The sequence below is a fragment of the Hemicordylus capensis genome, chromosome 4 (genome assembly GCF_027244095.1).
Source record: "Hemicordylus capensis ecotype Gifberg chromosome 4, rHemCap1.1.pri, whole genome shotgun sequence".
Lineage (NCBI taxonomy): Eukaryota > Metazoa > Chordata > Lepidosauria > Squamata > Cordylidae > Hemicordylus > Hemicordylus capensis.
In genome coordinates this window covers 167,875,872-167,897,156 of record NC_069660.1, presented here as the reverse complement: position 1 = coordinate 167,897,156, position 21,285 = coordinate 167,875,872, and the positions used below count along the sequence as shown (strand labels likewise).

The 21,285-nt window shown below is 42.2% G+C and overlaps 1 protein-coding gene across 17 annotated transcripts in view; it reads left to right on the top strand.

Moving 5' to 3' along the window:
* The window catches only part of DZANK1 (double zinc ribbon and ankyrin repeat domains 1), a 213,344-nt gene that overhangs the window by 96,447 nt on the left and 95,612 nt on the right, over positions 1 to 21,285 (top strand). For 9 of the 17 annotated variants that reach the window (XM_053313573.1, XM_053313567.1, XM_053313572.1 and 6 more), the window contains one exon: positions 158 to 3,287. In XM_053313573.1, the coding sequence (XP_053169548.1) occupies positions 158 to 1,458 (1,301 nt within the window). In that variant the 3' untranslated portion in view covers positions 1,459 to 3,287. Of the gene's footprint in view, positions 1 to 157; positions 3,288 to 6,088; positions 6,312 to 11,865; positions 11,970 to 21,285 lie in introns of those variants that run through there. The other 8 variants (XR_008320750.1, XR_008320751.1, XM_053313578.1 and 5 more) reach the window with 1 other exon arrangement.

Sequence of the window (21,285 nt, the reverse complement as noted above, 5' to 3'; positions counted from 1 at the left end):
CATGTTTGAGCAAAATTATATTTCTTATTATTACTGGATGTTACTGTCATTTGGTACAGTTATGAAGAAAAGCAAATATTCCTTTTGGGGCAGTGCTGTGTACAATAAGCAGAAATTGTATAAACAATAAAATAACAGCATTGACTTTTTTGTTTAGGGGAATTCATGGATTCTGGAAACTATCCACCTTCAAGATCACCATCCTCCTGTTCTACAGTTTCAGAGTTATCCAGCCAGGATAGTGCTTCATTAGCATCATCATCAGACACCCACAGCCACATATCACTATCACCTAAAAGAAAGAAAAAATCCTTCCCTCCTGGAACCACCATAGATAAGTTTGTGATAAAAACTAGCAGATTAGAAAAAGAGTTAATTGATGAAAAAATTGCCCAGTTTGTTTATGCAACGAACTCTTCTTTCCGTCTGACTGAGAAACCACATTTCATTAATATGGTTCAGTCACTGAGACCAGGATACAGTCCACCCAGCAGAGCAGATGTTGCAGGGAAACTGCTGGATAAAGTGTATGACAGAGAAATGGAGCAATGTGCAACAGCTCTGGAGGGTAGAATTGTTAACCTAAGTATTGATGGGTGGAGTAATGTCCACAATGATCCTATTGTATGTGCTTGTATAACAACAGAAGAAGGGAAAGTCTTCCTTGCACAAACAATTGATACTTCAGGAAATGCACACACAGCAGAATACTTACAAGAATTGGCAGTAAAAGCTATAATAACACGTGAACAAAAATTCAAATGTCTAGTACGCAGTTTGGTCACAGACAATGCTGCAAATGTATCCAAGATGAGAAGAAATTTAGAAGAGCAGGAAGGGAATACAAAGCTAATAACATATGGTTGCAGTGCTCATTTGCTGCACCTCTTAGCCAAAGACTTAAGTGTTCTAGAAATAAAGACTAATGTTGTTGAAATTGCTAAATACTTCTGTAACAATCACTTTGCTGCAGCAGCTCTGAAAAGGATGGGTGGAACCAAGCTAACGCTCCCACAAGATGTTAGATGGAACTCTGTGGTGGACTGTTTTGAGCAGTATATCAAGAACTGGCCTATTCTGATGACAGTTTGTGAACAAAATCGAGATAAAATAGATGGCACTGTCACGGCCAAAATCCTCAACATTGGGCTTAAGAGAAATGTTGAACATATGCTGAGCATCCTGAAACCCATCTCTGAATCTTTAAACAAAATACAGAAAAATAGCTGTTTTATTGCTGATGCTGTTGAAATTTGGAAGGAACTGAGTGAACACTTAAAAACAGAACTACACATGGACAGAATTAAATTACAAGCATTAAAAAAACGAATGGGACAAGTACTGTCTCCAGCTCATTTTTTGGCAAATATTGTCAATATCCAGTACCAGGGTCAAAACTTGAGTGCTGAGGAAGAGGAGTTAGCTATGACATGGGTCATAGCAATCATCCATCTGTAATGCCAACTATAATAAACTTCAAAGCTAAGGGGGAACCATTCAAGAAATATATGTTTGCTGAAGATATTTTAAAGAAAGTCACACCAGTGAACTGGTAGAAGTCACTTAAGCACTTGGATTTAGAGACTGTTCAAGTAATGATTTCACTTTTAACAGCAGTAGCTTCTTCTGCAGGCGTTGAAAGAATATTCTCTTCCTTTGGACTCATTCATTCTAAATTGAGAAATCGTTTGGGACCCGATAAAGCAGGAAAGCTTGTTTTTCTTTTCCAGATTATGAACAAAGAAGAAGATGAAGATGACGAGTAAGCTACAGAGAACAGTATTTAAGTTTTTCACGTGTAGGCTGGGCTGACAGTCTAAGTTTCTTAAAATATATATATTTTGTTTAGCCAAATTAGTTAACAAACATGGATGTTTGTTTAAGCAAATAACATATGCTGTAATGTTATTGTTTCAGTTGAATAAATCTATTTAAATTGTTATTATTAAGGTAATGATTATTTTTCTCCTTCCTAAGTACAACAGAAAAGTTGTCCAAATATGAATGATTAACCTATTAAACTGGGGATAAAAAAACTAATATGAAAAGTTGTTATTCTAAAAATCTTCATCTACTTGCATATTAAAGTTATACCAGCAAGAATTAGTCTTTATGTAGAAAACTATGGTTTAAATCAAGCCTTACTGACTAGTGATTTAAATCGTGATTTAAATCGTGAATTAAATCAGTTTGATTTAAATCAAATCCACCCTGTTTGTTGCTAAAGTTTATCCTCTATTTTTTTATGGTGCCCAGTTGGGGCCTCCTAGTAATTTTGGCCCGCTGAAAGCTGTACAGTCTAATTTATTAGAGCCATTCTTCAAGTTCCCCCCTGCATTCCCAATACTCTTACCAGACGAGAGGTAGGTCTCGCTAGGGTTGAATCGGGTTACTGGACCTGTATTATAAAGTTTTGGTTAAAACTGGTTTTTGCCAGTGTAGGCCTGGCTTCCTTGGTAATGATTGATGACTGTAATCATAAGTGGAAGACCCTGGTTGAAAATAAACTTCTTCAATGTGGGTTCTCCCATGAGGAAATTCTTAGATTAGGACATGATCAGGCCTGGCAGGTTATTAAGCAGTGTATTGCCAATACAGAATTACAAGTGGATACAGCCTGTCTAAGGAGTGGTATATATTTGGAGAAACAACTTTTTAATTCCAAACAGGCAGCATATTTAGATAATATTCTTATCCCTAAATTTAGGCATCCATTTACTCTCGCCCACCTAAATGCCCTTCTGACAGCTGTCAGGGATGGTAGATATAAACACTAGCTTAAGGTTTTGCCCCTGTGGAATGGGTGCCTTAGAAACTACCCCTCATTTTATACTGTAAATTTTATAGTGATGCTCGTTCAAAACTAATTTCTCCTCTTTTGGGGAAGTTTCCAGGTCACTCTGATGAATTTTATTTAGAGTTTTTGTTATCTAACTTTTGCAAAGATATCACTTTCAATGTGGCTAGGTTTTGCTACACATTCTAGTCTTATGTAACTTTTTTGCTGTATTGTCTGGTCTATGATCACAATAAAGTTTATTCTGTTCTGTTCTGTTCCAGCTTTTACTTTAGATCAGCCAGATAGTCTTTTTTTCTAATCCATTCCAAAGACTGATACTAACCCATACCTATTTTGTTTTATAAGGGACATTGATATTGGACTTCTTTATTTATCTGTGTATTGGATGAGGGAGTAAATTGGATGTATTATTTGACTGAATGAATAGTTGTAATACGTTGGGAGGGTGAGGGTAAATCTATTTATTAATTATTATTGTTATATACATTGTATTATTCTGAATACTAAATTATGGAAATGTATGTTTAATAAATTATTAGTAACAACAAAGGAAAAACATGAAGGAATTGGCCCATGATGTCCTCCTGGGTGTCTATCTAAGTTCTCTATCTTGTTGGCATATAAAGGAACTCTCTATTCTCCTTTTATAAAACTCCCAATTCTACCTTTTAATCATCAAAAACAGTGTAGTAGGAAGTTGAAGGGACCAGCCACTTTGGACATGAACCAATCCCTGCTTGCTAGCTAGCAAGGGAAGAGACCATGTCAGGAATAATGATAACATTGTGCTAAATTATGCTCACGGGAAACAAAAAAGGAAAAACATGAAGGAAGAGGGAATTGGCCCATGATGGGTATCTATCTAAGTTCTCTACCTTGTTGGCATATAAAGGAACTCTCTATTCTCCTTTTATAAAACTCCCAATTCTACCTTTTAATAATAAAAAACAGTGTAGTAGGAAGTCAAAGGAACCAGCCACTTTGGACATAAAGCAATCCCTGCTTGCTAGCTAGCAAGGGAAGAGACCATGTCAGGAATAATGATAACATTATGCTAAATTATGCTCACGGGAAACTGAAATTAAACATCTGTGAAATGTGAACCTAGTTAAGCCATTCACACCCACCCACAGGTATATTGCTCATAAGTCAGATGTTTCTGTGATAATTTACACTAGCTCACAGCACATATCTGAGAGGATGCAAGAAAGGGAGGGATTTGAAAAGTGTTTGGCATGATGGCAGACTCCAGTTCACAAAAGAAATGAAATCTGCATGGACATATTTCCAAACAGGATGTTCTCAAGTCAGGTTTTAAGTAGGGATGTGCATGAACTGAGGTTCATGCACTGGTTTGGTGCTGAACTGGTTTGGATGAGGTCTGAATTGGTTTGGCACCATGGGGAGGGGAGCAGCAAGCGGGATCTTAAAAAAAAAAAAAGGTGAGAGCAGTTCCTAACCTGTTCGCCACTGCCACCTACAACTTTCTGCTGTGGTGGAGCTTGTCCCAAGAACCTGTGCACAGTGCCAGCATGCACATGACACGCATGAGTGGATACCAGTTGCATGGTCAGCAACATCGTGCTCACCACGCAGTTGGCATATGCACTGATTCCATGTGTGTGCTAACACTGCTCATGGGTTCTTGACACATGCACAGCAGAGAACAGGTAAAGACTTGCTCTCCTCTTTTTTTAGAAGATCCTGTTCTCTGCTCCCCTCTCTGTGGCACAGAACCAGTTCAGACCTCGGTTTCGTGCACATCCTTGGTTTTAGGCCTCCAATATGCAGGTAGTTGATAATAGGCATGTGCCTGAAACGTCTCGGAGGCCATTGTAAAGGCCTCCGAAACGTTTCGGGCTAGGGGCTGCTTCAGCGTTTCGGCACCGGCGGGGGTAGAGCTTTAAGGGCGGGGGAGGGTGTACTCACCCCTCCCGCCGCATTTCCCCCGCTGGCACGCTGTCGGTTTTAAGCCCCTCGGGGCAGCAGCATTCCTCCCTGCCGCCCCGTTTCTGCCCTTGGCCGGAAGTGGCCGGAAGTTGCGAGTGCGCCATGGGCGCACGCGCACTCGCGACTTCCGGCCACTTCCGGCCGAGGGCAGAAACGGGGTGGCAGGGAGGAACGCTGCCGCCCCGAGGGGCTTAAAACCAACAGCATGCCGTGGGGGAAATGCGGCGGGAGGGGTGAGTACACCCTCCCCCGCCCTTAAAGCTCTACCCCCGCCGGCGCCAAAGATCGTCGTGCACATCCCTAGTTGATAATTCCATCACAGTTGTTGCAAAGATTGAGGTGTTTTACATACAGCGCATTCAGACCTCAAAAGATGTACATATATGTTTGATCAGGTTGTTCAACATTAAATAAAGGTGGGAAATCAATTCTCTTTGTGGGGGGTGGGGGTTGATGGGAATTTTTGTGTATTTTATTTATTTTATGTAACATTTTATACCACCCAAAATGTACGTCTCTAGACGGTTTACAACAAAGCAAAATAAATAACAGAAAAGTTAACATTACAACAATTTAAAAACAAGGTTAAAACTATTAAAACAACATTTAATTAAAAACCTGGGTGAACAGATGTGTCTTTAAAGACATTTTAAAAGTTGCCAGAGATGGGGAGGCTCTTATTTCAGCAGAGCTGAAATTCCAAAGCTTTGGGGCAGCAGCAGAAAAGGCCCGCCCCCGAGTAGCCACCAGACAAGCTGGTGGTAACTGGCTCCATTTAAATGGAGGTACTCTTCACAGAGGTCCAAGTATGCATCTCAGATACTTTTCAGCACTGATGAGAAAGGGAGACTTGAGGCAGAAACTTATCAAAGTTGGTCATGAGGGGTGGTACGCATGCATGCAGCAGCAGCTGTACTTCACATGAACTGAGAAATAAGTTATATTTTTTGACTTTTAATGAAGGGATTTCACAGTATTTGGCCATGAATAAACTACTTAAAGTTGAAACAACAGGAACACTAAAATACAAAACAAACTGGTTCATTTCCAAGGAAGTATTCACAGTAAGTTAGTCAATATTCAGTTGATAGAATGCCCTTTCTGACAGAAGCCATCAGAAGTCAGGCACGGCAGAGGTACAAAATAAGCTGTCAGGCTCAATCTCATATGTAACAGTTGCTATTTCATAGTAGATTTACAGCATTTGCATTTGTATTTGTATTTGTAGCATTTGCATTTGTAGTGGATTTTGGATCCACGACATCAGCAACTTTATCTATAGTTAGAATAACTATAGAATAACTATTTGAATAACAGTTTGAATAACTGTTTTAACAGAATAACAGCCTGCAGACCTGGCAGCAATCACTATTGTCATTGCCAACATCAAGACCTAATTTACTAGGAAGAAAAGAACAAGGAACTCAAACCATTGGCTTGTTCTATCCATCCAGCAAACTTCTGGAGAAGAAAGTATGTGAGCCAATTGCTCAGAAAGAAAAACAGAATAGTAAGATAAGTGCTCAGAAGCCTCTGCTCACAGCCATCAGTCCTGGAAGAGGTAAATTTAAAAAACCCATTATTTCACTTTATTTCAAACACAGCCCTTAGGTTTCTTATTTTTCTGCATTCTGTCCTTCCCCTCCCCCACCACAACCACCTTCCTAGACTATTATCTAGAAATCTTGGGCCAACCTTGGGTTTCTTTTCCCCTTCTTTTATTATTACTCTCTCTTTCTTCCATAGCCAGCAAGAGATTAGTCTTTTGTTCCTCTCCTAATCTAGTAATTTTCTTCCCTTTCTCTAATAATTTAGCCTCTTGGTTTTCTAAAATATCCCATTGTTGTCCTATATAAACTAGCTCCTTTTCTAATTCAGCAGTTTCCCCCCTGCATTCCAAGTAGTGTTTCCTCTAATTTTTATCATCAGTGAGCGGAAAGAGTTTTGTTCTGGGCGGCAGTATCAAGGCAGTGTGCACACATTAACTAACTAACTCTCTCTCTCTCTCTCTTTCTCTCTCACACACACTCTTAATGCGCCACGCAAAGCGCAGTGTGCAAATTTTTTATCTTCCCCTGCCCTCAGGCCCCCATTACCATTAAAACCAATGCATTAGTCAAATGTGCATGTCACAACTAACATATTTCCCTGAATTCTGTGCACTTTCCTGATACAATACACTATGCAACTAGAAAATCTTGAGTTGAAAGACTGAAGAGGTTCTCTCAGAAGGCAGATTTTGCTAAACATAAGAACATCCACTAATATCACTCAAAACATAAGTCATTTTGACTGATTTTTAAAAATCAACACACTTTATATCAGAACACTGATTTGTGGCTAAGTCATAATAATTAAAGCTTGATTGATGAACTACAGTGAATATCTGCACCTTATTGCCATCATTACTACATTTAATTTAAAAAAACATATAGAATCTATCCCAGCACCTTCTCCTGTGCAAACTCTGTTGAAGTAGATGGGCTTTTCATAGGACCCTGACTGTGCTTGTTTGTAATCCTGGTCATTTCCATGGTGTGCACAGGAACTTCATTGAAACAAATAAAACCAACACAATTCCATTTCAACAAATTCCATTTGGAAAATAAGCTGTGCATGTTGACTGGTTAAATTCACTACAAAATTACCTTTCACATTATAAAACAAAAAGACTTTTTCTACTAACCCCACCCCACCTTATTCTTGAAAATTACTATTGTTTGAATAAATTGAGACCTATATTACATATTGCTAGCTACTACCACATGCCATAATGAAATAAATATAAGTCACAGAAATACCAATAGCAATTATTTAATCTCCCTTCACCCCCTGGCCTCCACCTCGACATTCTGCCGGTCTTTTGCTTTAATTTTTTTTTTTAAAGAAGCCCATGGGCTTGTGGGTTTGGGGGTGGTTGGCATCCTATGTGCACTACATCACCACTCACTCTGGGCCATCCTGGTGCCCCTCACATGGAGTTATGGGGCTGCTGAAATTCCCATTACTCCTTATGGGGGAAAGCTTAAAGACATGCAAACTTCAGAAATTCTTTAAAAATCACCCCTTTCACCAATTTGTTTGAAATCTGGATGGTAGCAGGCACCCATTGGGGCACTACTACCTGACCCACTCTTCTGCCCCCGAAACCTCTTTTCTGCTCCAAAGACATGCCAACTTCAAAAATGTTTTAAAAATCACCCCTTTGCCCAATTTCTTTGAAATCTGGGTAGTAGCTTCCTTGCACCCATTGGGCACTACTACCCACCACAACCCGCTCTGGGCCACCCTGGTGCCCCCTCCCCCAGGGAGTTGTAAGGTTGCTGAAATCCCCATTATACTTACCAATAAACCTATTTAGTTTAGATTGTACAACAATCTCCATATGCATTCTTTAAATAACTGCAACAACTAAATTCAGCACCAGTGTTCCCTCTAAGGCATGTGCATGTCCTTGTGCTCACACAATTTTTGATGTCTGCTCAGTTAAATTTAGATTCCGCTCAGGTTGAATCAGGAAGGTCCCATTCTGCATTCACGTGTACACACACAGCCTTGATATTGCTGACCAGAACAAAACTCATTCCACATACAGATGAAAAAATTAGAGAACACTGCTCAGCACTCTACTCTGGGTAGCTTCTTTTGGCGCTTTGCTAAATAATTACAAACCCCAACACCAAATATGTTATTGGATTCACAATCCATCGAACAGTGACAAACAGTGCTAATTTGCTGTCTTGTTATCAGCAGATTTCTGCTGGAGCTCTTTAGTTTCTCTTTCTTCCAGTTTAGCCTCTGCCAAGTCTTCCCATAAGAAGTGTTGATAGTGTGACATGCACACCATGTAGTTGGTGATGTGCATGGCCAGGATAGATAGAATAGAATTGGCACCCCATAGAATCTAGCTTCTGTCCCTCCTTATCTATAGGAGCAGGGTGTTTCCTGCCTGCATGGGAAGAGAGAGCATAGTCCACAACAAGAGAGTTTGGGGCTGGGTGTTTGCCCTCTTCCTGTACTTTGTACAGGTTTTCTAGATGTTCTGAAGTTGGTGCTGTAGTGTAAGGTTTCTGCCATGCTTGTTTAAATGCATATAACAATTCTAACAGAAGATAGAAGACCTCCCATTTGAAAGAGATAGTCTTTTCATTAAGGAAACAGATGAAACCTTAGAAAAACTCAAAAAAATCTAAACTTACAGCAAACTCATTTACTGTGCTCACAACACAACCAGGTAATACACCTAAACAAAAATATTCTTACACTACAGGTACCTCCTATAATACAAGCTTCGATTCAAAAGCCAGAGTAAATGTGATTATAAGAAGTCCAGCAGAAATTAATCTAGGCCTTACCAAGATAGAGGAAAGGTTGCCACCCCCACCCCACCCACCCACCCTCGCTCGAAACAGAGAGAAGTTACAAAACAAAATATTTGATGCCTTCAGTTCACCCTCTACAATTCCACCCAGATTCCACTATTGGCAAACCTCTGTTCAAGGTGGGAACAGATTACAACAGACAAGTGGGTCCTCTCCATAGTCCAATCAGGATATGCAATAAATTTCACACATGTCCCCACTTCAGGTACACAGCACCAATCCCCAGGGGCGCACCTAGGTGCTTTTGGAGCCTGGACCTGCAGGGCTTTGGAGCCCTGCCCCCCTCTTGAGGGCTTGGGGGGTGTGAGTCAGGGGCAAGTTAATTTTTAAAAAATCTTTATTTCAATGCCACTGTGTGGTGGGGATGGACACTCTACGGCAGGGACAACTGGCAGGATGTGCAGGCACTTGAGGGGAGGTGGCAGCAAGAGCTCCTTCCCTGAGTCCACTTGCTTCTCAAATGACAAGTCGGGCCATTTTGGACCTCTGTGCACGCATGCGGGCTAAGGAAAGGAGCTCTTGCCACCTTCCCTGCCACGATCTCTCCTCGAGTGCCAGTGACCAGCCACCCCCATTTTCGCTACCATCCCTGCCATGCTTGGAAATTTTTTTTTTAAATTAACTTACACAGCAGGGCAGCAGTGGGGATCCCCCCCCCCGAACATTGAGCAGGGCCCGAAGACAGGAGGCCATGGATCAAATCCCCAAAGTCTGTGGCTAAGTGCACCTCTACCAACCCCTACTCTTTTGATAGAAATTGTATCACTGCTGAGGAAAGATGCAATAGAAGTTGTTCCACCTGCTTGCCAGATGGTGCAAGGATTTTGAAGCTCACTGCTTAAAGGATATATTGCTACAACCAGTGAGATCTTACTAGAACAAGTTCTCTTCAGTGAAAAGAAGCCCTCTATGAGGAAGATGTATACCACAAAATGGAGGCAGTTTGTCCTATATGCGGAGACACATTCCTTTCCACTTTCAACAGCCACTGTCCTGCAGATGTTACATATTTATCCAGGCTGAAATTGTCAGGCCTAAGGGTACAACTGACAGCAATTTCTAGCTGCCATATGGGAGTGGACTCTGGCACTTTTTCTTATCCTCTGTCTAAAAGGTTTCTGAAGAGTTTGGAAAACTTATATCTGTCAGTTCGGAAACCAGTCAATGGAGCTTGCCATTTATTTTGTGTCGGTCTTGTTAATGAAAATGCTCTGGGGTGATTGGCGAACAGCCCTAAATTCATTCAGGCTTTGTGTGGAGAATTAGCGAGCTGGAGTGGATCAGTTCCACATCAAAATAATTTTTGTGCAAAGCCTTGGTTATGGGAAAATGAATTGCCAGGGAGTTTGAAATTCAAAACAAAGCAAGGTTTTATTTGGGGTTCAGGGGTACAGTGGAATAAAGTTGATTAAAGCAATATTATTACTAAAAATATGTTACAAGATTAGCCAGATAAAGAGGAAATTTAGCTTAGTGTCCGAATTAAAGTAACTTCCAGACCAGCTGGAGAAAGGAAGCTTGAGAGAAACAGGTTTTTGGATTTAAGAGCAGGGATAGAGGGAGCCCAGATGGGTGCAGTAATTATCATACAACCTCGTCCTTCATTTAGTGGCATTTAGATCCTCTGGCACAACTGAAGGACCTCTTTCCTCAGGGATGGAACCAGGAGATGAAGAACCGAAGACAGCTTGATTAGGTAGCAGGGGTAAATCCAAAAGGTGTCTGTTTTTGTGTAGCCAGCTTCAAGCAGCAAGGTGAGCTGGATGGATTGGATCAAGCAGGAAGGTCAATCTGGAAGCTGGAAGCTTGATTGACATGCAGAGCAAGGCATGGCTAGTTGTTATACCAGGTCTAGCATCCAAAACATGGGTGACTCAAAGGTGTAGAAAGCAAATGAAACATACTGGTTCAAGAAACCAGGGGCAGTTATAGCCCAAAATGTGTCCTGAGGCAAAATTTCAGTTGCCCTTCTTTCCTGAATAGGGCAGTTCTGGGGAATCTTAAAAAGTTGCATTGTCTGTGTTTGCTGTGTTAGTTACAACACAACGATTTGAATGGGTCAAGAACAACTTGTATGGAAATGGAGTGAATGAACATGCAAATTAAATCTTCTGCTCTTTGGTCAGAAGAACCTAGTAAACCAATCAGTATTTTAATGTGTACATCTCTGAGTTCCTATCTCCCACTTAGCTCTTTGTGATGGGAAGGGAGTTGCATCGCAGAGCCTTATCTGACTTTCTTGCTGAGATGATTTAGCTTGTTTGAGGCAACTGCAGAGGAGGGGAAGTAAGGGGGGTCAGTCTTCAGACAGACAGACATTCCCAAACTGGAAAGGTGTGAGGCAAATCCCCTTTCAATCTGCTTGGCAGCTGTTGAATCTAGGGGTGACCATCCCACTGCCTGCTAAGTCCCCAATATGCCAACAAATGGGGAGCCCACAATCCCATGAGACTCCTGAGCATGTTAAAAGTGAGAAAAACAACCCTGTGGTCTCAAGCATAAGCAGGGAGGCTTCTGGGAGCCTGCAAAAGAGCAGTGATAGTAACAGTCTGTGAGAACAGGACAGACTGTTGCTAGCACTGCTCTTTTGCGGGCTCCCAGAAGCCTCCTTGCTTATGTCTGAGACCACAGGGTTGTGGTTCTCACTGGTTTGCTATAAGACATCAGTCTTATACTAACTCTCTGATGGTTTTGATGTGATATTTTACCTCAGAATATTTTTTTTCTTCTCAGGTTACTGGAGGAAGCAACTAGATCATGTGTGTGCACACATCAGAAGTTATACACAGAACAGCCTGGAGTTCAGGACTTTGATTGGAGAGCCTCAAATGGGAAAGGTCAGAGATAATTCCTGATGCTGAGTGGTTTTCCGGTTCTGACCTTCTTTCTGTGAAACATACCATGATTTTTAAGTTAATGCAAAAAGTCAAAGAGGACCAAGGGAGAGATTTAAGGTTAAATGTGACATAACCTTAGGAGACTGCTCAGAACACGAGAGTTAGTTTTTATGCCACCTAGTGAAAGAGTCTGATTTCTTAAATAGCCCTAATTAGGCCTCATTCCCAGTGAGGAGGAGGAAGTTGGTATAGGGCAGACCTGCACAGCATAAGGTCCAAGGACCAGATCCAACCCACAATAACCTTTTTGCTGGCTCAATTTGCAGGCTTAGGGGCCAGATACAGCCTGCAGGAACTTTTTTTTGCTGGCTCAGCGCAGTTGTTTGCTTGAGACCAGATACCCCCTTCATGCCTTGCTTGTCCTGCCCCGGACTATGCTTGAGCCTTGTCCACAGGAACACATCAGCTAGGTGTTACCACTCACCTCTTGAAACAGCTGCACTGGCTGTCAGCTTCAGGGCATAATTTTATTTTTTTACAATTTTGTCGACATTGTGTATTTTACAAACATCTTCCCCATTTATATTTCCCCCTCCTTCTGCCCCACCCTGTGCCTGACCATTCCTCCCCACACCAGCCTTGCTCTCCTCTTGTGGGGAGGTAAGAAAAGAAAGGAGAGATAGAAGGAAAGAGAAAGGGCGGGAAGAGAAGCATAAGGAGAGGAAGAAGAGGAGAGAAGGAATACATACCTTTGCAACTATCAATGTGGGTAAATCAGAAGGATTCTTATTGTAAGAATAATTCAAGGAAGTTGTCCCAGATTTCTGACCATTTATCTGGCTTATTTACTTTTATGAGGGCCCATTTTTAATGTGCTGCTAACTCTAGCAGGTCTTGCACCCAGCCTTCAATCCTTGGGGGAGTGGGAGTTTTCCATAGTCGCAGTATTAATCGCTTGGCTGCCAGTAAACTTCTCCATAGCCATTGTTTAGAACTTGATTTTAGTCCCCAATCAGCTGGGATATACCCCAGTATTGGGTTCAGGTCCTTCAGTGCATGAGATGAATCCATCACTAAATTAATATATGTATTAACCTCCCTCCAGAAGCCTTGCACTGTGGGACAGTCCCAAAACATATGTGTTAAGACTGAGTGAGGATTATTGCATCTCCAGTCGTTACTATTTGAGGCCAGATTTAATTGCTTGAGATCCAGTAGGCCCTGAAAATTATCTTCTGTTGGATAAGGCACAATTTGAGATTCATTGAGGTGCATTTAACTCTACCTATAATCTAATGCCATTTTTGCTGGTAGCAATTTATTTGTGAGTTCCAGATTCCATTTGTTCCCAAGTAAATTCTAGCCAGGGTCCACATCTCCCTGCATAAAGCCATATAAGTATTTATTTCGTTTTGGGAGAGAAGACATCTTAGTGGCATGCACTAATATATTGGGAGTTGTCGGGGCTGCCAGGGGCATCTGGTCCGAATTGAGCAGATATGCTGTGTTTCAATTGCATATACTGCCAGGCACTTGATGGGGGTAATTAGAACTCCTCTTGCAAGGTCGTGAAGGATTTGTTGTTATCTTCATTTATCAGCTGTGATAACCGATTGGTTCCATTTTCTACCCAATGTTTCCATAAAACTGGCTGTTTTCCAATTAATATGTGCGGGTTTCTCCAAAGTGACATGTCCATGTGGGCATAGGGATTAAAGTTCAGTTGCCTTATTAATTCCTTCCAGGCATGTTGGATTGCTTGTATTGTAGGGGAATGGTAGTAGTGAGGACTCTTAAGATACTTGGAGCCCAGTGTTTCGCAGCCTTCTAAGGGTTTCAGTTCTGCCAGCTCCACATGTTCCCATTCTGACCTTTCTCCTTCTGTGCTGGCTCACCAATGTTTAGTTTGTGCAATTAAAAACCTTAAATCTAAGGTTTACCAGATTGAATCCCCCTGTGTTTGCAGGTAGTTGGAGGTTAGTGTAAGCAATCCATGGCCTGCCATTTCCCCAAAGAAACTTCCTCACAGCACTGTCGATTTCTCTGAAGTATCTTTGAGGAATAAGCCATGGAAGTCCTCTTAAAGAATAAATACATCTGGGCATAACGTATCATTTATCTTGCCCCACAAAGTCAAGGGGAGTTTGGCCCAGCGGAAGAGATCAATCTTGATCTGTATAAGTATCTTATCTAAATTAGTCTTTACTGCCAGATTAGGTTGTTTAGTGATCAGAATTCCTAGGTATTTCAGGAAGTCTGTTTTCCATGTAAAGGGCCATGGCATTTTCCTGCTAGAGAGAGGTAATTTCCATATGGACATAGCCTCAGACTTGCACCAATTAATGCTGTATCCATAAAGTTCCCTAAACTGGTATAATAATTCCATCAGTTTAGGGACAGATTCTTGTGATTTTGCAAGAAACAGAAGAGTGTTATCTGCATATAGTGCAATTTTAAGTATTTGTCTATCCACCTCAATCCCCTAAATTATGCCTCAAGGTGCTGGCCAGGGGTTCAAAGGCCAAGTCAAAGAGCAGTGTAGATAAGGTGCAGCCCTGTCACCCCATATTTTAGAGAAATGGGTCCTGTCCGCAGGCCATTGTTATTAATTCTTGCTGTGAGCATTTTATAAATAGTACATACCTAGTTTAGGTAGTTAGTTGGAAACCTGAGTTTTTCAAGGGTTGCCAGGAGGAATTCCTGTTGTATTTTGTCAGAGGCTTTCTCTGTATGGGGCAACAGGAGGGCCTGTTCATTCCTCCGGGACGTAATATTAATAAGATGGTGCACTAAACATATGTTGTCTGCTCCCTGCCATCTAGGTATAAAGCCAACCTGTCCTGGGTGTACAATAGTATGTACACAGCTATTGGTATGGTTTGCCAACATTGTGGCAAAAATTTTGACATCACAATTTGGTAATGAAATTGGTCTATAGATTTCACAGTGATGCAGGTCCCTCTGTGGCTTTGGAATAAGAGATACGTTTGCCTCATACATCATAAGTGGCAACTCATGTGTATTCGTGGCTTCTGTAGCCACCTCCGCTAACAGTGGGGCTAATTTTTATAATGTTTTATACCAATCCAGTGCATAACCATCGTCACCTGGGGCCTTTCCCAATTTAATTTTTTAAATTGCTTCTTGAATTTCAGCTAATGATACTGGTGCAGCAAGAAATGCAGATTGTGATTCAGCAAGGGTCAACATCTGGATTTTATCCAGTAACTGCTGAATCTCTTCCCAATTATGGGTGGGGACATGATTATAAACTGCTGAATAAAACTTTTCAAACGCCTTGTCTGTATATAATTGCCCATTACTGTTTCTGATGCCTGTTATATGGGAGCGATTCTGTGTTTGTTTGATCCTATAGGCCAAAAGCTTGCTTCCTTTTTCTCCTGATTCCCAGTATGTTTGCCTAGAACAAGCTAGGAGGAAGTCGGCCTGTTTGGCATGCATCTGATTTACTACATACTGTAGCTGCAGGAGGCTAGCATAGGTGTGAAGGTTAGGTTTGGTGTTATATGCCAGCCAAACCGCTTTGAGTTTCTCTTCAGATTCCTTGTTTCTCTTAAGCTATTCTTTTTTAAAAATGTGAGGCAAAGGCAACGATTCTGCCTTGTAAGTATGCCTTGAGAGTATCCCAAAGGAGTGCGCCACTAATTCTTGGGGTCTTATTCAACTTCAAGAACTCCTGGATTTCAGACTCAATCATTGTAATAAATTTAGGGTCCCTTAACAGGGATTTGTTTATTTATTTATTTATTTATTTATCTATCTATCAGATTTGTACACCACCCCAAACTTTCATCTCAATGAAACAATAACAATAACATAAATAACAATAGCATAAAACAAGTTAAAAACAGATACAAAAAACTTAAAACAATTTAACAAATTAAAAATAAACCAGAGATTAAAACCTAATTTTTTTTTAGGAGGCTGAGAAAGCTTGGACGAAAAGATGGGTTTTCAGGTGTTTTTTGAAAATTGCCAGAGTTGGGGAGGATCATCTCCATGGTTTCTGTTTATGATTTACAATATCTGTCAACTGTCAACTGTATTTTTAATACTACTGGTGCATGATCTGAGATAATAAGCGGGCCAATTTCACAGACAATTGTGTGTTTCCCCAGAATTGGGAATAGGAGCCAGAAGTCAATCCTTGAGTTTGTGTTATGGGTTTTTGATAAGAAGATATAATCCCTATCTTTTGGATGTAGTAGTCTTCATACATCATAGAGGCCAAGGTCCTCCATTAAACTATTTAAAGAATGTGTGATTTCTCCTGTACTTTTATCCATTGGGGGCTCAGGACCTCATTAAAGTCTCCCCCATAGATCAGATTATTGTTCTCTCTTGTAATAAGTTTAGAATGTAATGCTAAAAAGAAGGGCAACCCTCATTGGGGATTCAACATTAGCTAAAAGAAAGATTTTGGACCCAGTCCGGGCTTCCACAATCTTCCTAGAGGGTCAGCTTCTATATTTATGGGGATTAAATAAAATGTGCTTATGAGAGGAGAGCTGGTCTTGTGGGACAAGGAGAGCTGGTCTTGTGGGACAACCATGACAAGCATGACTTGTCCCCATAGCTAAGCAGGGTCTGCCCTGGTTGCATATGAATGGGAGACTTGATGTGTGAGCACAGCAAGATATTCCCCTCAGGGGATGAAGCCGCTCTGGGAAGAGCAGAAGGTTTCAAGTTCCCTCCCTGGCTTCTCCAAGATAGGGCTGAGAGAGATTCCTGCCTGCAACCTTGGAGAAGCCACTGCCAGTCTGTGAAGACAATACTGAGCTAGATAGACCAATGGTCTGACTCAGTATATGGCAGTTTCCTATGTTCCCTAAGATTGCAACCCTTCTTGATTTGTTAGCGGATCCAGCCCCCAATGCATGGCCCGCCCACCCAGCACTGTTTGAGCCTGTGAATATCCTTTTCTGACATATGGGTTTCTTGTAAAAAGGCAATATCTACTTTCTGCCTCTTTCTGCCCAGTCACCCCTGCTAACTAGGGAAAGAGGCACATTTTTAGCATGGTGATTCTCTTTATTTAGCAGGGCGGGGAGCGCAACTGGCCCTATCCACCCACAGCACGGTACCTCCAGTGACTGTTGCTGGTGTCTATCTTATATTTCTTTTTAGATTGTGAGCTCTTTGGGGACAGGGATCCATCTTATTTATTATTTATCTATGTAAACCACTTTGGAAACTTTTGTTGAAAAGCAGTATATAAATATTTTTTGTATTTGTTGTTGAAATACCGGGGAATTTGGGTTCTTGTTTGTGTCTCTAGCCCCTTAGTATTCCAGGTTATAAAATTCATATGACCCACCATGTGGTAAATATAAAGATATATGTTGATGCCCAAGAATCTATTGCATTAGTGCTTAGAATTCTAGAACCCTCAGGTCTCGTTGGCTCACTCACCCTTCCCCAGATCAGTTCATTAATGCAACTAGCACCGAATCCTTCCCTCTGGCACCAGAGATCAAGTGTCATTTGGGTAGCTCGGTTCAGGAGCTTCAGGAGCTGTCAATAGACATATGTTAGAAAACAGAATGGTAGACATCAAAGTGGAGCACCTGTATAACGCTCTGTATGCTGGACTAGCAGTTCTGGCAATTACTGGAGAGGCCTTAATGGTGAATAAGGTGTGTAGGAGACAGTGGAAGAGAGTTGCACAAAACAGCAGGGAGAGAAGTAGGAGACAGAGGCAAAGAAAAGGAACTCAATTATTATTAAACTTTCCAGAAGGGCTGGTTATGAGGACCACCCCACAACCTGCAGTCATTGCAAAAACTATAAACCTGAGGCTGCCCCACCCCTACTCCCAGTGTTCTATATCCCCTGGTTCTTCCCACCCACTCACCCAAAAGGCCATGTAACAGGACAAGAATAATCCCTGTTCTGTAGGTGCTGCCCAAAGGGTCCAGCCTGAGCTGGATTCCCAAGGTTGTTATATTGTGTTCTCAGAATGGCAGCTTCTTCAATATTTTATGTGTAGGCACTATGTGGTGGATATGGCTTGTATGTTCAGTTACCAAGAGAGGGTGCCCTCTAGACTAGGCACCAGGCCATGATTGTTTTGTATGAATTGTCCACTCTAAGGTCCTTACACAGTCTGTAGTCTTCATGTACACCTGTGAGGCCTCCCTGATGCTTCCAGTCATTCCTGTGCTTCAACACTTCAGAGAGGAAGAGAACCCAGCACCTTCACCCAGAGAAGGAATATCAAACACAACATGCATTATAAGAATATCTTGCTTAAAACTACATACTTAAGAGCTAGCTGTTTGTCTGTATTCGCTGCAGGAAGAATTCAGCCTGGGCCAGATCTTCAACGCAATGTATTGTGCCCTCTCATGGAGACAGCATAGAATTGCAGAGTATTTTAAAAAGCAGGCTATTTTCTTTTCTCTTGCCATGGTCCTGTAGAATTGGAATTTCCTTCTTTGATCCACAACCGCCTTAGGGAGGTTTTGAAACAGATAGATCCGTTCATTATTTGGGCCCCACTTTTGTGTGCCTGTCTCTCTGGCCCTTGCCAGGAGATCTTCTTTAGTTGTAAATCTTAATTTACATCTTAATTATAAATAAATAAATTTAAAGACAATGGCCTGTGGCGGAGCATCTCTTGCTGGGGGTATACTCAGGGCTCTATGTGCCCTCTCAGTCTCAAGGTCATAGCTATTGGGGAGGGTCATAACTTGTTTTAATAAAGTAGTCACAAACTGTGTGCCAGTTCAGACATGCTGCTTAACTGCAGTTAAAGCTAACAGTGTTTGTAACTGCAGTACGCCCAAACAAAGAGAAATGCAGTTAAAGCCTTAAAGGTTCTCCAATCTGCTCCGATAAACTCCAATTTGAACCTGAGATTTCCCTCATGGTTTGCCACTGATAACTGCGGTTATGCTGCTGAAGCGTTACGCCTGAAGCCAAACCCTTCCCTAACTGCAAAGGCAGACCCAAGCAGGGCATCTGCAGCAGCCAAATTCTATTCTTCACCCAGAAAAGTGGGGAAAGGAGGTGTGTTTGCTCTCTAAGTCATACTCATGAGAAGAACCATCCAGGGAAACCATCAGACTTCTCATGTGATGCAGGTGTGGCATCCAGATAGCACCCTGCCTTTACAGACCAAAACTGTACTTACTACACTTACTACAACAATAGTGAACATTTATATACCATTTTTCAATCAAAATTCTCAAAGTGGTTTACATAGAAAAATAAAGAGTGGATAGCTTGCAGTCCACAAGTGAGGGAAGCACCTCTGTGGGCTCAGGCATATCCCCAGTAGACTGGACCTCTTAAGAGATTGGGCAGCAAGCTGCTTGCAACGGCTTTGGGATGACTATGGCCAATGACTCTGGCAGGGTCTCCCCCGCAACACCTCCTTTGCCCTTTTTCATCTGCATAGCCCATTCTGACAAATGTGGGTTCTCCACTCCCATCTTGCAAAGAAAGCAGGATTCCATTCCCCTCTCCTGGGGCCCTGCTGCCCCTGTGAATCAGAGTTTGATGCTTTCGGGCTGTGGGGCCACTTGCGGGGGCAGCGGTGCCATGGCTGGCAGAAGTGGCACTGGCATCACAGGGCACTTAAAGGGCTTTCAATGCACTTCCCCTGCCGAGGGCAGGTGCAGCGCTCTGAAAATATCTGATCTTGCAAGGCACACCCCTCTAGGGATCGTATTCAATCACGGCTGACATGGTGACACTTTGCCCACAGTCTGGCCACTGAGCCGGCTTGGATTGAGGTAGGAGGTCGAGCAGCAAGGAGGGGCTCCCTCTTCCTCCACTGCAGTGGGCTTCCTGCGGTTAGTTGTATGTCTGTGGCATGAATTGGAGTTTAGAATTCCTACTCCAGTAAGAGCTAGATACAGTTACTCTAATGCTAAATACAGTTAGTGTGAACTTGCCCTTTATCATGTTGTGTTCTCCAGTGTACTCCTTAACCCCAACTAAGTGCAAGTTGTTACAGCCCCCCAAGTCCGTTAACTTATCTCTGAGGATTGCTAATTCACAGTTAGTTTTTGTTGGAGAGAGGCCTCTGTGGCATTGGACTGATCCTCTCCAGTTGAAATGCACCCCTCACTTTCCCCAGTTCTGGAGATGAGGTGCTCCACTGTAGCATGGAATTCTCCCGCTTAATTGTATCCAGTCCTTTTTTGAGGCTTTTAGCGTCACTTGACATTCCTTAAGGAGTGAGAACAGGGTTTTAATATCTGCCCCCTCCTCTGCCTTGCTCTCTGTAGTGGGCATCTTGGGTTCTTCCTCAGTCCTGCTCTTAGGAACTCTGGTCCATCTGCTCTTTGTCCTCAGGTTGCCACTCTTTCACCTTTCCATACTGGAGTGGGAGAGGCACTGTTCTATTGTAATTTCTTTTCTTATTTACTTTACTTCACTGTACTTTACATTTGTTTTCAGCCTCTTCCTGGTTCTTCCTCTGTGTTTCTTTATCCCCTGTCTCCTCCTTTACTGTCCTCTAGCTTCTCTCCTTCTGCTGCCTCATGGCCATTCCCCTCCTTCCTCCCCACACCCCCGCTTGGGCAGCTAAACTTCAATCAAACCTTCTCCCTTGGTCACTTGGTCTACTGATGCTCGTAGCTGTAGAGAGGGGCCCTCCAAGGCTCAGCTTGTGTGGGATGCTGGGATCCCATTTCAAAGGGAGGCAGATGAGACCAGTAATGGCAGGAGCTTCTGAGTGGTGAGGGCAGGGGTCAGTCAGCTTCAGAACAAAGTCCAAGGTGCCGGGCGCTTACCTCCGCTGGGCAGGGAGGATCAAGATCAGCGGGGGCGGGGGCAGGGGCTCCAGACTTCTCTTCAGCAGTTCACCGCTGATCAGGGAGGGGATTAAAGGGCCAGATATTTATTTATTTTTAATGCAAAAGGCAGGGTTATTGGAGCTCAGGGGAAAGCCGTCATTCTAACTGAAAGAGCCTACCAGAAGTCCCAGGCACAATTTAAGGTGCCAATTTGGCCTTTAAGACCCGAAATGGCCTGGAGCCTGGTTATCTCAAGGAATGTCATCTCATATGAACACCCATGGCAATATAAATCTACAAGTGGTGCCCTGCTTCAGATTCCGTTCTGTGTGGAGGCTAGGTTGGCCTTCACAAGAACAGGGGTTTTTCTATTGAATCATTGATGTTGTAGAATGCTCTTCTGTGCAAAGGTATACATGGGATTCATTCTTTAATGAGCCTCTCTAAGAGGTCGCGGCACTTTTGTTTCAAGGTGTTCCAAAAGTCTTTTGTTTCAAAAGACTATTGCTTCATTGATTCTACTTTTATACTAGTTTATTTTTCTATTA